The sequence below is a fragment of the Populus trichocarpa genome, chromosome 19, assembly GCF_000002775.5.
Source record: "Populus trichocarpa isolate Nisqually-1 chromosome 19, P.trichocarpa_v4.1, whole genome shotgun sequence".
Classification (NCBI taxonomy): Eukaryota; Viridiplantae; Streptophyta; class Magnoliopsida; order Malpighiales; family Salicaceae; genus Populus; species Populus trichocarpa.
In genome coordinates this window covers 8,997,847-9,010,986 of record NC_037303.2, presented here as the reverse complement: position 1 = coordinate 9,010,986, position 13,140 = coordinate 8,997,847, and the positions used below count along the sequence as shown (strand labels likewise).

The following is a 13,140-nucleotide window of genomic DNA, read 5'->3' as shown; positions in this document are numbered from 1 at the left end:
AATGGGAGGACACCTTTTAATTTTTTTAAGGGATGAAATTTAAAAGAAAAATAAAAAAAAAAGATTTAAAACAAACAAAGTACAATTAACAAAATGAGAACTACATTTGAAAAACAAAGCAAATAGAAGGAAACCTTTTAAATGTGGTTGGCCTGCGTGAATCTTGAGGCTATGAGAAAGAAAAAATAGTGTTGCTTAGCCAACGTGAACCATCATACACACACTATCCAATGGAAGCACCTCCACTCGAAAGTTTTTGAGACACAATGGTCAGCCATTTTTAGCCAACAAAGGAGGCCACAACGACCCTCCCACACACGCTAGCACGTGATTTTCAAACATCAACCCTTATTGTTTTTAATTACTTTAATATCTTGAAAAGGACCAAATTGACTTTTATTCATATTGGTTATTACAAGAAAAATCAAGATAAAAAATCCAAAAAACCCTTGGATTATAGTTTTAAAAATTTTGATTTAAATGGTAATTGAGTAATTTTACTATGATTGTAAATTGGAAATGATTTAAAAACCATTCCATATAATTTATTTATTTTTACCTTTAAAGATAATACAATCATTTAACTATTCACTTTTAAATTATAAAAATCAATTGCCCCTATACAAATAAACAATTACCAATAGGTCCTCGTGAAAAACTATCTTACCTCAAATTCAACTTGTTTAAGTTGGAAGAACAAAATGGTGAAAATACTGTGTTTTAGTGAATAGTATATTCATTTATATAATATAATGTTTTTCCAGTTTTGTTTTAGCTTCGGATAATTCATCTTTTATTAATAAAAAATAATTTATTATATTTTTTTATCAACATAAATTTCATTTTGTCCATAATAACAACTCTCCATTTGTTAAAGTTGTTAGGACTTGAGGGGTGATAAATGAAACATAACATGAAAAATATTTTTGGCAGTAATGTTTTCCATGTTGCCATTTCATTGGTCATTCATTAAGTTTTAATGGCGTTAACAGATGAATGGTTTGTGATTAAATAAGACTTTGCTTGCAGTGATTTAATATATTATATTGATAAAGAACCTAATAATTTTATTTTTTTTTTATCAATAGAGAGGCAAAATGCCCATGAAAAATATGAAACCTTCTAAAAGAAAAGGAAAGAAATCTAAAAAAAAGTTAAGTCATACTTAAATTATAGTTATTAGATCCAGCTCAACCTGGGGTATTGACCTAGGACCTAGGTAACCTTGTAGACTGGTCGGGTTTGAAGAAGGTAAAACCTGGGCATGCAATTGGCCAGTGAATTTTACCTAACCCATCAATTCAACCTATGACCTAAGTGTCCCAACAAAACCCGTCGTAAACCTTTTTTTTATGTCAAAAATTTTTCTTTGATCAAATTGACATTTTTTATTTTTTCTTATAATAATGGTTTTAATTAAAGGAGGGACAAAATAAACAATTAGTGGTTCTAGTTAAAAGAGGAACAAAAACAATTTACAAAAAAAAAATGGTTTTAGTTATAGATAGATAAGAACAAATTATAAAGAAAGGCAAAAGGTAAGGTCGAGAAAGCATAAGCGTTACTTCGCGTGCATGGAAAGCAATCAAAAGTTTTCCTCTTACTCAATCCAATCTTATACGTGCAAACCTATCACCTTTTCCTTTATTAACTCATATTAAAGTTCACTATATAACCACTAGAAAAAAATTTTATTTTTTTAATTTGGGATTGAAAGCTCATTAGTATATATAATCTTTATTCACAAGAGAAAATTTGTGTTTTTTCAATGGGAAACAAGAAATTTTTTTTATTTAAATACTTCAACTTAAAAGGAAAATATAATATTTTTTCAATATGAGATAAAAAAAACCTTTTGAAATAATCTCTAAAACTTCATTATTTACAATGTATAGCTTACATCCACATGAATTATTTTAAAAAATTTCATGTGAAATATTAAAACCTCAAATATTTTTTTTTAAAATTTTCCTAAGTTGACCTAGGTCAACCCATGAAACCCGAGACCCGGTTTCATGTCCAGGTCAACTCCCGAGCTAGGTTTGATAACTATGACTTGAAGTGTGCTTTTATTCTATTTTGTTTTTACTAAAATAGCCTTACATTCTTTTTAAAATTACTCTTAGTTTTGGATAATTACTATTAGGTTTTTTTATCCATTCAATAAGTCTTTGTCTTTACCGGGCTTGGTTTAATTGGTTTAATGGACATGATTTTTAAAATAATAACAATAGAAAATGAAACATAATTGTTAGAACCGACAATAATATAAGATTTTACCATTGGTTTACTAACTCTGCTGCAATTTCTCTTCAAGCACCAATGCGCAAATTTTATTTATTTATTATGATATGCATAAATCGGGTTGTGAAACTTTGATTATAACCCATTGTTATCGTTGAAAAAATCTCAATAAAACAAATCAAATGACACAAAAAAATATCACCAATGATAAGCCATCTGCCACCTTTGAACCGCAAGTGTAGAACACTTGGATCACCGTTAATGACTTTCCTTGATGTTGTTAGTTTCATCTCATTGAGATCTTTCAGATAATACCAGTTGTGTTGCAATCAAAGTTTCAGTATGTCTCTAGAGTCTTTATTTTATTTTTCTCTCCTTATGTGCAATCCATTTCATTATTTTTTTTAAATGTCATGATTTTGAATAGCAACAAGCTTGAATATCATGTTTCATAATTATAACATGTACAAACTATGTTATTTCGCCAATTATTTTTCAAAACTATGTTATTTTACTAATAATTAAAATAAAAATATGCTATTTTTTTAAAACAAAATTAATAAATAGCCACTTTTGCTAGTCCGCTAGTTTGATTCTCAACTAGTCATTCAAACTAGTGACCATTACAAGAGTTAAAAAAACAAATATTCTTAAAGCACTAGTCATTCAAACTAGTGACCATTACAAGAGTTAAAAAACAAATATTCTTAAAGCATAAAGTAGATTATTCTATCAATTCAATTATTGTTAGATTATTACAAAAATCATAACAATAAACATAGCTAAAATCAATCATGTAGAAGGATTTTTAGGGAAAATTATTTGTTTTCTTAGTTTTATTCTTATTTTGTTTAGGAAAATCTTATTCTTTATGATGTTTTTATTCTTCCTATTTAAAATAAGAATAATTCAATTTAGGAATTTTATTTTTTTCTTATACAATACTGGACTATGACTAGTATAAATATTATTGTTTAGTTTTATTTTCAAAAAACAATTTGAAAAGAAAATATTCAATGATAAAATTTTAAATTAGAGTTTTTATGTGGTGACCTTATTCTACAGAATTATATATTGTTTATGTTTGTTGTCTTTCTTATGTTGTTTCTATTAATGTCAATTGGTATCAAAGCCACATAATTCCTAGTTTTAGAGGCAAGTTGAAGAATTATCTCTTCAATTAGCATAGATGAAGAAGAGAAAACTAGAGGATCATGATCACAAATCTATAGCTGTTTCAAAGGCATGACTATAAAAGTATTTTCTTAATCGAGATGAATATTATAGAGATTTTTGTAATCTCTTTTATGTTGAGTAGATTTTGATTGGTATTCTCCACTAATTTATAATATTTATTTTGGTGATGATTATTTGACAGCATAAATAATGACAATAATTATATCATCAATATTATTTTTATTGATAAGTTAGAAGTTGAGTGTAAAGAGAATATGAAAGGTGCTCAGCAAAAAACATTTATTGATATATGTTATGATGATTCTTTTAATTACAAGTTTACTATTAACACAAATGCAAATTTGTTCGAGGGTTATGTGGATATAACACATGTTGATGGAACAAGTTTGAGATTTGTAATTCATTACTTTAGAAGCCAGTGAAAGATAAATCATTTATCAATTGATGTTTCTTATGCAAAATTTAATGTGAAAGAATTGAAATTCATATCTAAAATTGTTATACACTTGAAGCAAATAAAGAAAAGAGGTTAAAGAGTATTGATTAGATATCCACGAGATTGAGAAAACTCGATTATAAGTTTTTTTCAACTAAGGAAGACTTATGCAAGAGGATTTTTAAGGGAAGTTATTTGTTTCCTTAGTTATTTTTATTTTTATTTAGTTTAGGAAAATATTTTTCTTATATGGTTTAGTCCTAGGACTCGTATAAATATTGTTGTTTAGTTTGAGTTTCAAAAGACTATTTGAAGAGAAAATATTTAGTAATAAAATTTTAAATTAGAGTTTTTGTGTGGTGACCATATTTAACAAAATTTTGTATTGTTTGTGCTTATTGTATTTCTTGTGTTGTTTTCGTTTACGTTAATTAATCATAACTATTTTTAATTAAAAAAAAGTTTAACCAATCAATTTAGTGGTGACCATATTTAACAAAATTTTGTATTGTTTGTGCTTATTGTATTTCTTGTGTTGTTTTCGTTTACGTTAATTAATCATAACTATTTTTAATTAAAAAAAAGTTTAACCAATCAATTTAATGTAAGTTGTTAACCTTTGGTTTATATTACTAATATCATTTATGTATTTAATACAATTATTCACCAACACCAACAAAATCATACATGTGGAGATGATATTAACTAAAAAAGCAAACGAAAAAAATTAATCTATTAGAATAACTTAGATAGGTTACCAACCTAATTTCATCTTGATTAGGTCCCAACATGTTAATGGATTCTTAATCTAATTCTTCTATTAGTTTAAGTTAACAAAATGGTTAAGTAGTAGTGTGAAAATAACGTAATTGCTTTTTATCCCATTAAAATCCATGAATTTACTAAAATTTTCCACGTAATATGTTTTAATTTCATCATTCCATGTGAAGTTTATGATATATTTTTTTCTCTATACATGTTCTTGAGAATTAAATGTGTTTTATGAAATTTCAGAGTTAAATTAGAAAATTAGAAGTCAACTTGATGAGATAAGATTTAAATTTGTACTATTAAAAATAATTAAAATAAAAAAGATCAAAATAAAAACAAAACAAAAAATAAATAGGGCTTTTTTCATTTTTGGATGAAAAACATCATTTTCATCCCAAAAGACTTCATTTATGCATATTTGGTCCTTTTTATCGTGGCGTGCATTGCATCAAATGGCAGATCTGGCTCATGGATCGAAGAGAGTTTTAGATGCATTGGGATAAATAATAAAAATATGATTTGAAGAGTTCAGGAGTCATCACCTAATATTATGATCACTAGAAAACCTAATAGTCTGCGAGAATCTAGGTAAAAAAACTAGTTGTCCATCACGAAAAAGCAACACCGTTATTGCACCCTACCTATGATAAGCTGTATTATTTATTGATTGTTTTTTTTTCTAAGGTTATATTTCTATTTGTTGGTCATTCTAAGATTTAAGAAAAGTCTTTCTTGGTGAAGAAGTCCTTATCTTCTCATGCTAAAACTTAACTATTCTAAAACCCAAAAATTATGTAAAATACATATCTCAAATTTAAACAAAATGATTTTTGTGGTATTTTTGAGATTCTGGTCAAATCCTAATGGATAATCACAAACTTGTTGTGGTGCCCATTGTTTGAGTTTTTTTTTATATATTTTTCCAAGTATAATAAAATTCAATTTTTATTTTTTTATAAAATATGCATGAAAATTTTAAATGCAAACAAATAAAAATGTATTTTTTTTATTTTTTATATTTCTAAAATTTTGCAAAAAAAATGTATATTTAATATCAAGTCAATATCTTATAATGTAAGCTTACAACCCAAATATTAAATAAAATGGTTGGAAAACATGCAAGAGACCCATAAATAATTTTAAAATGATCCATCAATGTTTTCAGAACTTTTAACAATTACTTGAGGGTTTGTTTAACAAAAACACAAAAAAAAAATATTAATTAAAAATCAGTATGAGATGTTTGTTGAAGACATCCTTAACTAAAAACTAAAGGCTTTAAAAATACTTTAAGAACAAAATATTGTGTTTTTTCTTTTGAAAACTTTAAGACATCCAAACATTGTCTTAGCATAAATGAAATTAGTTTAGTTACATGGGCTGGGCTTCCTGAGCCAAAGGCCCAAGCCCACAAATAAGACCCAAAATAAAAAAAAAAAAAAAACAAATATCAAATAGGAAAAAAAACATTTGAATATGCTTAAGAACACGAAGAACACAAGGATGACCCCAGAAACATGATCTCAATAACAAACCAGATTACATCAAACTAAAAGCACATACATATGTGAAAACATTCAAGAAAGATTTTAAAGTTGAATCATCACAATAAACACCAAATCATAACGATTAACAATTTTACACAAAAGACAGTAAAAAAAACGAACATGAAAAGCTATTAAATCAGTGTTTTTAAGCCATAAAGATCCTAAATTAATGATCAACAAGTATGGATGTATATATGTAAGAACCATCAATCAATCAAAAAGACATAAAAATCAATGACCTAAGGTAAAGTTCAAAGAATGAATGTCAAACCAGAAATGCTACCAGGCCTATAAATTTCCGGTAAAGGCAAAATTCAGAAAAGAAGCATAATGAGCCTAGAAAATAGCCTAAACTTAGCAATCAAAGCTTAAACATACTCAAAATAAATTGCTTGAGCCATAAAAAAAAAAGAATTAAAGAAAGTTAAATAATGACAACAAGCAAAAATAACATTTTCTTAAACATGTTTTGTTCTATTGATTAAACTCATTGTTTTGAAGCTTAAACAATATATTCACAACTTCAACAAATCCAGCAAGCTAAACTAAAATAACCTAAACAACTTATCATGAATTTAAAAAATTGATTAACTAAACATCAAAGTATGCAAAACAACATTCTATGCTAACATTTATCATTCCATTATCATATTCTAACACATCAAAGCAGGACAATTAAACAAAACTTGAACATATAAAAATTATATTCAAGGCATGCGTAAACATCTCAAAACAAGAATCATGATTTTTAAACAAATTTTAAAAGATACTTAACAAACATTATGAGCAACAATTTAAAATGCAAAATAAAAGGGGAAGGGGTGTACTCATTAAGCTTCACCCCTCATCAAAGTTTGAAAGTTTATCTTATAAAAAGAATGTTGATTTTTTCTTTGGATTCTTTGTTTTTTTTCCTCTTCTTTTTTTTTTATCACAAATTGATCTACATTCCCCTCCCAGGATCCCCTTTATCCATATATTTTTATGTTTTATTATTGTTTTTTGTATTTTGATATTTTTGAAGAAAACAACGCAGACTCAATGAAAAAATAAACAATGATTTTGAAATGGATGTGTTTATAGTTGAACACATTGAAAATAAATTTTTGAATTTTGAATTCTTTTTAAAAGATATTGAAAATGCTGAAAATAACGCAAATACATCAATTATATATATGGATTTTCTTGAAAGTTGTTAATAAAATGAGGTAAAAAATCGACACCTTTAATGTTAGTTTTTTAAGTTTAGGTTGGAAGCTTCATTTTTTTTACATTCCAATCCCTTTTTTTTTAGAAATGAGAGAAAAAGTAGTTGGTTGGTCACATTCCGGTTAAAAAATAAAATAAGTTCATCTTGACAAGAGGAGTGTCATTGGAATGATTTAGGACTTTCATCTTACAAGAAAAAGTAAATTAGAGCTTAAAAAAAGTTTTTTGATTTGGTTATTTTTTTAATTTTGATCAATTTTGTTTGTTTAGAGGTTGGAAATAAGTTTAATAAGGTACTTATGATGTTTCTTTGGTGTTTTTAGATGAAAGAATGGTTGAGAAATGTGTTTCAGAGTCTAAAAACTCGTAACCTAACTTTTCAACTATCAAAAACTTTACTAGTAGACAAAGAATCATTTGTCGCTATAAACGATGTGTCGCATGTTTATTCTTATTTTTTTACACAACACCTAGTTTAACAACAAAAAAAAAAGGGGGGGTCAAGTGCACAAGTCTTGTTTTTTTTTTTGGCTAGGCATACGGGTCAAGTGCCTGACCTCTTCTTAGCCCTTCATTCGTTTTTTTTTTCAATTCAAATGCACTATAATAAAATAATTAAAATAATTATTTATTTTTGTCATTGTTTTTAAAAAGTATTATAGGTTTTGTAATATTAATTAATTAGTTTTTAATTGTTATATATGATATGCAAGAAGAATAAAACTTTTCTCATTAACATTAAATGAAAATAAATATTCTTTTTTGTTATTTTTAATAGAATTTTGGCATGATTTATCATGTTAATGAATTCTTTCCTTTTAGTGTTATACAAAATATCAAGGCATCATTCTAATGTTTTTTTTTATTATTAAAATTGGCTTTTGAGATCATTATAAATTTGTATTTAAAAAATATTAAAGAGTTTAGATATAAGAGATTCATTTTCCCTAGTTATTTCAATTATTTCAAATTTTTATGAACCTTTATTTTAATTTTTGTTGCCTTTAATTCAAAAAATGTGGAGCTAATAAAAAATATTTTATTTAAACATAAATAAATACATGAATAAGAAAAGAATAATTCATGTTACAAAATGTATTTTTCTGTCAAGAATTAAATTGTTGTCTTCCGTGTAAATATCTATTTTAATTGTAAAATAACTAAATAAGTTTTTTTTTTTTTTGACAATTCACAACATCACATTGGAAAATAACAAGCACAAAGAAATTAAAATAATATTATTTTTGGTATGCATTATTGTTCATTTGCCTAAACTCACTATGGACAACATTATTCCATGAACAATTCTATTTTTAAAATTTTTCATTATTGTTAATAAACTTTTTTTTTTTTTCCAAATTCATCCTTGCATGTTTTGTTTGGTCATATTTCATTTGTTGAGATTTTCTTTTTTTTCTTTTCCACATTCAATGAATTCAAAGTGTTCGACAACTTTTTAAATTTAATTAGAGGCTAATTTAATTAAATAGAAATTAAATTTACGGTATAAAAAGCAATTAAAAGAAGAATAACCAAATAAAACAAAAAATAGTTTTTCATTTTCATGCAAAAAAATCATTTTTCATCCAAAAAGTCTACATTTACACATTTGTTATTCTTTTGATTTTAAGATTTTATATTTAGGTCACTTCATTTTATTTTATTTTAGTTTTAGTTTTTTAGTTTTGGGATAGAGGAGAAAAGGTCATATTAATAGGAAGGTGACCACATTCTAGATATATATTAAAAAAAGGGGTAAAATTGGTATTAATAGGTGTATCTTGCCTAAAATTCATTTTTCATTCAAGATTTTGTTTATTTAATTTGATTCTAGATTTTTTGACATTTAGATTTTTTAAAGAATATTTTGAATTTGAAAATGAATTTAATAAAATTCTAATAAAGTTCTTAGTATGCTTACTGTGTGTTTCAAGTTTTTTCTTTTTAAAAAAATAGGTTTCTAGATTCTAAAAACTCAACCCAGCTTTTCAACCACTTCACCAGTCAACGACAAATCTTTTTATATATATATATACGGCAGACAACATTTATTCTGTTAGCCTAAGACACGTGCTGGCCTAGCCTTCTATAGACGTCTAGACTTCCTTGTATCACGCTAAACACACTGGCCCACCCTTCCAGCCCCATTCACCTACCTCTTTTTTCAGTGCTTTTTAGATTTTTTATTTGTTTTTTTCCTTAGGTTTTGAATAAATAAAATAATTATTATAAACCTAATATTAAAAACTTTTTTAAAATGTGATTATAAATATTCAATAAAAATAAACTTTCTAATTTCTAATTTGTTATTTTTTAAATTATAATTTTTTAACATAATTTTCCTTGTATTAACTATTCATTTATCTACTTCAATTGCATTCAAAGTATTAAATATTATTTTGATATATTTTTAAATAAATAAATACTTTAAAACACATCATATACGACGCTCCTATCTCCTAAACATGCACTTAATCAATCTTCGAACGCATCACCATCCTATACATAGTTGCAAAAACAGTGCATGGGCCATCCACTTTGAATCATTCATAGGATAGAACAAAGAAAATGAACGACTTCTCAACCTTGCTGTACATGAGGGACTTAATATAGTGTTTGATTATTTTTCTGAAATATAAAAGGCATGCATTTGGTTGAAAACACAATGACAATAAAATAAGTTCATCCATAAAACAATTGAAACAATATTTATTATTTTTTATCCCTAATATATGTATGGAAAAACTCTTAATTTTAAAATTATCAATCAAAGACATGTAAAGATAAAAACAATTATTATCATAATTTTAACTCCCGACTCGGGACAAAAATCAAGAGGGTCAACAAGAGTTAAAAAAAAAAATCAAAACAACATCGTTTTGACCAATTTTTTTTTTTTAAAAAAAATCAACGAGTTTTTCGACTCGGTTTTTACCCTAGGTCAACCAAATCACAAGTCAACCTAGGATTTGATCGGGTCAAATCAAGTCAATCCTTCCACTATTTTTCTTAAACCCAGACCAACCCAAGCCCCAGATCAGTGAAGTCTAATCAACCCGTCAGGCTAGTCGGGGATTTACAACTAGGGTTATTATACTGCACTCAATATAAATTAAATTAAAAAAAATAATATCTAATTATTTTCTAAAATATGTAAGTATCATAGTAATACATATTAAAGGTAAAATAGATATTTTCATATTTTATTATGTCTTATACACCATCAACCAAACAAGATTCAGTGACAGTCGCTCTATCTTGTACACCATCGTTTTCTCTCCTATGTCTCACTATCTCCGCCTCTTCTGTTTCGAAACAATAACCAAATGCTATCTAAGTGTAGAATCATATTATTTTTTTGTCAAAGTATTACTTCCTCTCTTGAGTTTTCCACCATCACTACAGAAACTCTGAAATAGTTTCCACTATAAACAATGGGGGATGACAATGCAGTTCCTTAGAGAATATTTAGTTCAGTTTCATACAAGTTCAAAAGAAAAATAATAGCCCAACAACAACTACTTAAATGAGAGTTTAGTGAAGTAATTGAACATCTACATATACACCAAGGAGCAATCATACTTGCATATATACATATATATTAGAGTGTATGTGAGCTTGTTTTACCAGTCCTGCAGACCACCAAGAGCACTATCATTGAAATAAAAGGTCCAGGTAATCAGAAACCACCTCCAACCATCGACCACCAACCTCCAAAGCTCTAAGTTCTTTTATTTATTTATTTTGTGTGTGTGAAGACAGGTTAAGAAAGCAAAAGGATGCAGATAATCACACAAGTAGAAAGGATACCAAAAGGAAACAAAAAACAAAAATAAATGAAAATCAATCTGCCATACAATCATTATCACCTTAGTTAAGAACTACAGAAAAGCATTACTTGTTTCCCAAAGCTAGAAACTATGATGGATCTATATGTGATCCACCTAGCTTGAATGTATTTGATCATATATTAGAGTCATCCCCTTGGGGCATACCTGTGAAGGATATCGTAGAAGACTTAAATGATCCAAAGTGCAGACAATACCCTAATTAGTTGCCAGCCCTCTTCTCCAGTCAAGATGACTTTGAACTTCCTTCCCCAAAATTACTGAAATAATCAAAATCGATAAATAAAATAATCCATATTATGACCCAAAATCAAATATCTTCTAAATTCCACTAGCAAACATCCTAGAGAAATATTAACATGCATTCTGAACATCATTACACTTCCACCACAAGATAAGCAATATTCTATTCTCACAAACGGTAATGCACAATCAACAAGTCAAGCTACGCAGATGAAAATCATAATTTCAAAAGAAATAACAACATAGTGAACTTCACGTGTTTAGAAGCCTACTCCTAGTCCGTGGACTGGATATTGAATTTTGGAAGTGTGAATAACAGCTCAACAAGCTACAAGATTCCATTCCTTTTAGTCTATTCATTCTCAGACCAACATACCATTCCTTCCAGCTGCCCTTACTAGACTAGGCGACATTCCTAAGGCACCAAAGAAAGGCTATTCAATTACCATCGAGAAGGAGAAAGAAGAAGAAACTTTCCCTCATCCGTAGCAGCGACTGCCTAGCTTCCTTGCCTGGCAGCACACTGCTACGCTGGCAATCGTGGCTAATTTCATGCTTATCAATTGCCAACTAGTGATTTTAATTACACACAGCTAATAACATCATCATCATCACAGTATAGGAAACAAAATCCAAGATTTAACCAAATCAGAAAAGAGCAGCAATAAATTTTGGAAAACACCCATATGACATCAAAGATTTTAAAAAAAATTATTTCACAATACCATCATCCTCAAAAACATAACATCATCCAAACACCACAAACATACCCAGAAACCAAAATAAAGGGAAAAGATACAATTAACAACAACAACAATAGCAGCAACAACAATAATAATAATTACTATTATTATTGTTATTATTTCTTGTAATAAACTTCACTTCTTGTGGCTTCCTTTAACACCAGGACGAGGTTTGGAAGAATCAGCAACATGAACAGCATGAAGATTGGAAAGCTTGTCTTCCTCAAAAGGGAGTTTTGGGTGTCGAGCATCATGATGGATCTGCATGGTTTTAAGATCAGGGGCCGTTATCTTGCAGTGAGGACACTCATATTTGGCATGACCTCCTTTTTCTTGGCCTGTCCTGTCTGCTTGCCCTGCTTTTCCTCCACCTCTGTTTGTTGTCGCCGCATCTACTTTTGCAGCGATCTCCTTTGCTGTGTGCTTCTTTGGCTTAGCCTTCCCTGTCATAATTGCTTCGCTTTAATTTATTGGCTTGAATAAATGGCGAAAACCCTAGAGGAGGAGGAACTTTGCTTTCTAAGAGGCTGTCTTGACTCTTGAGCGTGAGGGCCGGGGTTATTTATACAAAAACTAAAACAACTATGTGTTTCACCGGGCACATAGTTATTTCAATTATTATTTTGTACTTAATAATTTTAAGTTTCATTGGATGCTTTCAAAGGAAATGTAATTTTTTCACGTGACGTATTTACTATTACAAATCTAAATAGAATAAAATAATTTTTTTTAATTTTTAAATTGCATGATGTAATATTTAAAATATCTTTAAAAATTAAATTTCTTTAACAATAAAAGCCTGAGTGCTTTTGGTTTTTATTTTTTCTTGGCATAATATAGTTACTAAAATGTCATTAGAATTAATTAATCTAAAATTAAAATTAAGAGTTTTTTTGTTTTTT

At 27.7% G+C, this 13,140-nt stretch overlaps 1 protein-coding gene across 2 annotated transcripts; it reads right to left on the bottom strand.

The window, feature by feature from the left end:
• Positions 1-11,237: 11,237 nt before the first annotated feature.
• LOC7455210 (protein METHYLENE BLUE SENSITIVITY 1) lies at positions 11,238-12,826 on the bottom strand. 2 transcript variants are annotated; one of them, XM_002325432.4, is made up of 2 exons: positions 12,378-12,790; positions 11,238-11,512 (listed from the first exon to the last, which is right to left on the bottom strand). In XM_002325432.4, exons 1-2 carry the CDS (start codon positions 12,686-12,688, stop codon positions 11,479-11,481), a joined length of 345 nt encoding a protein of 114 aa, XP_002325468.1. In that variant the 5' UTR covers positions 12,689-12,790; the 3' UTR covers positions 11,238-11,478. The 2 variants fall into 2 exon arrangements, with proteins under 2 accessions (XP_002325468.1, XP_006371268.1); XM_006371206.3 differs by lacking the exon at positions 11,238-11,512 and having other exon boundaries at positions 12,183-12,826.
• Between the last annotated feature and the right edge of the window lie 314 nt (positions 12,827-13,140).

Coding starts and splice junctions, on each gene's coding strand:
- LOC7455210 (XM_002325432.4), bottom strand. CDS start 12,688: ATGACAGGGAAGGCTAAGCCAAAGAAGCACACAGCAAAGGAGATCGCT. Junction 11,513..12,377: donor GTTAAAGGAAGCCACAAGAA/GTGAAGTTTATT, acceptor TGATTATTTCAG/TAATTTTGGGGAAGGAAGTT.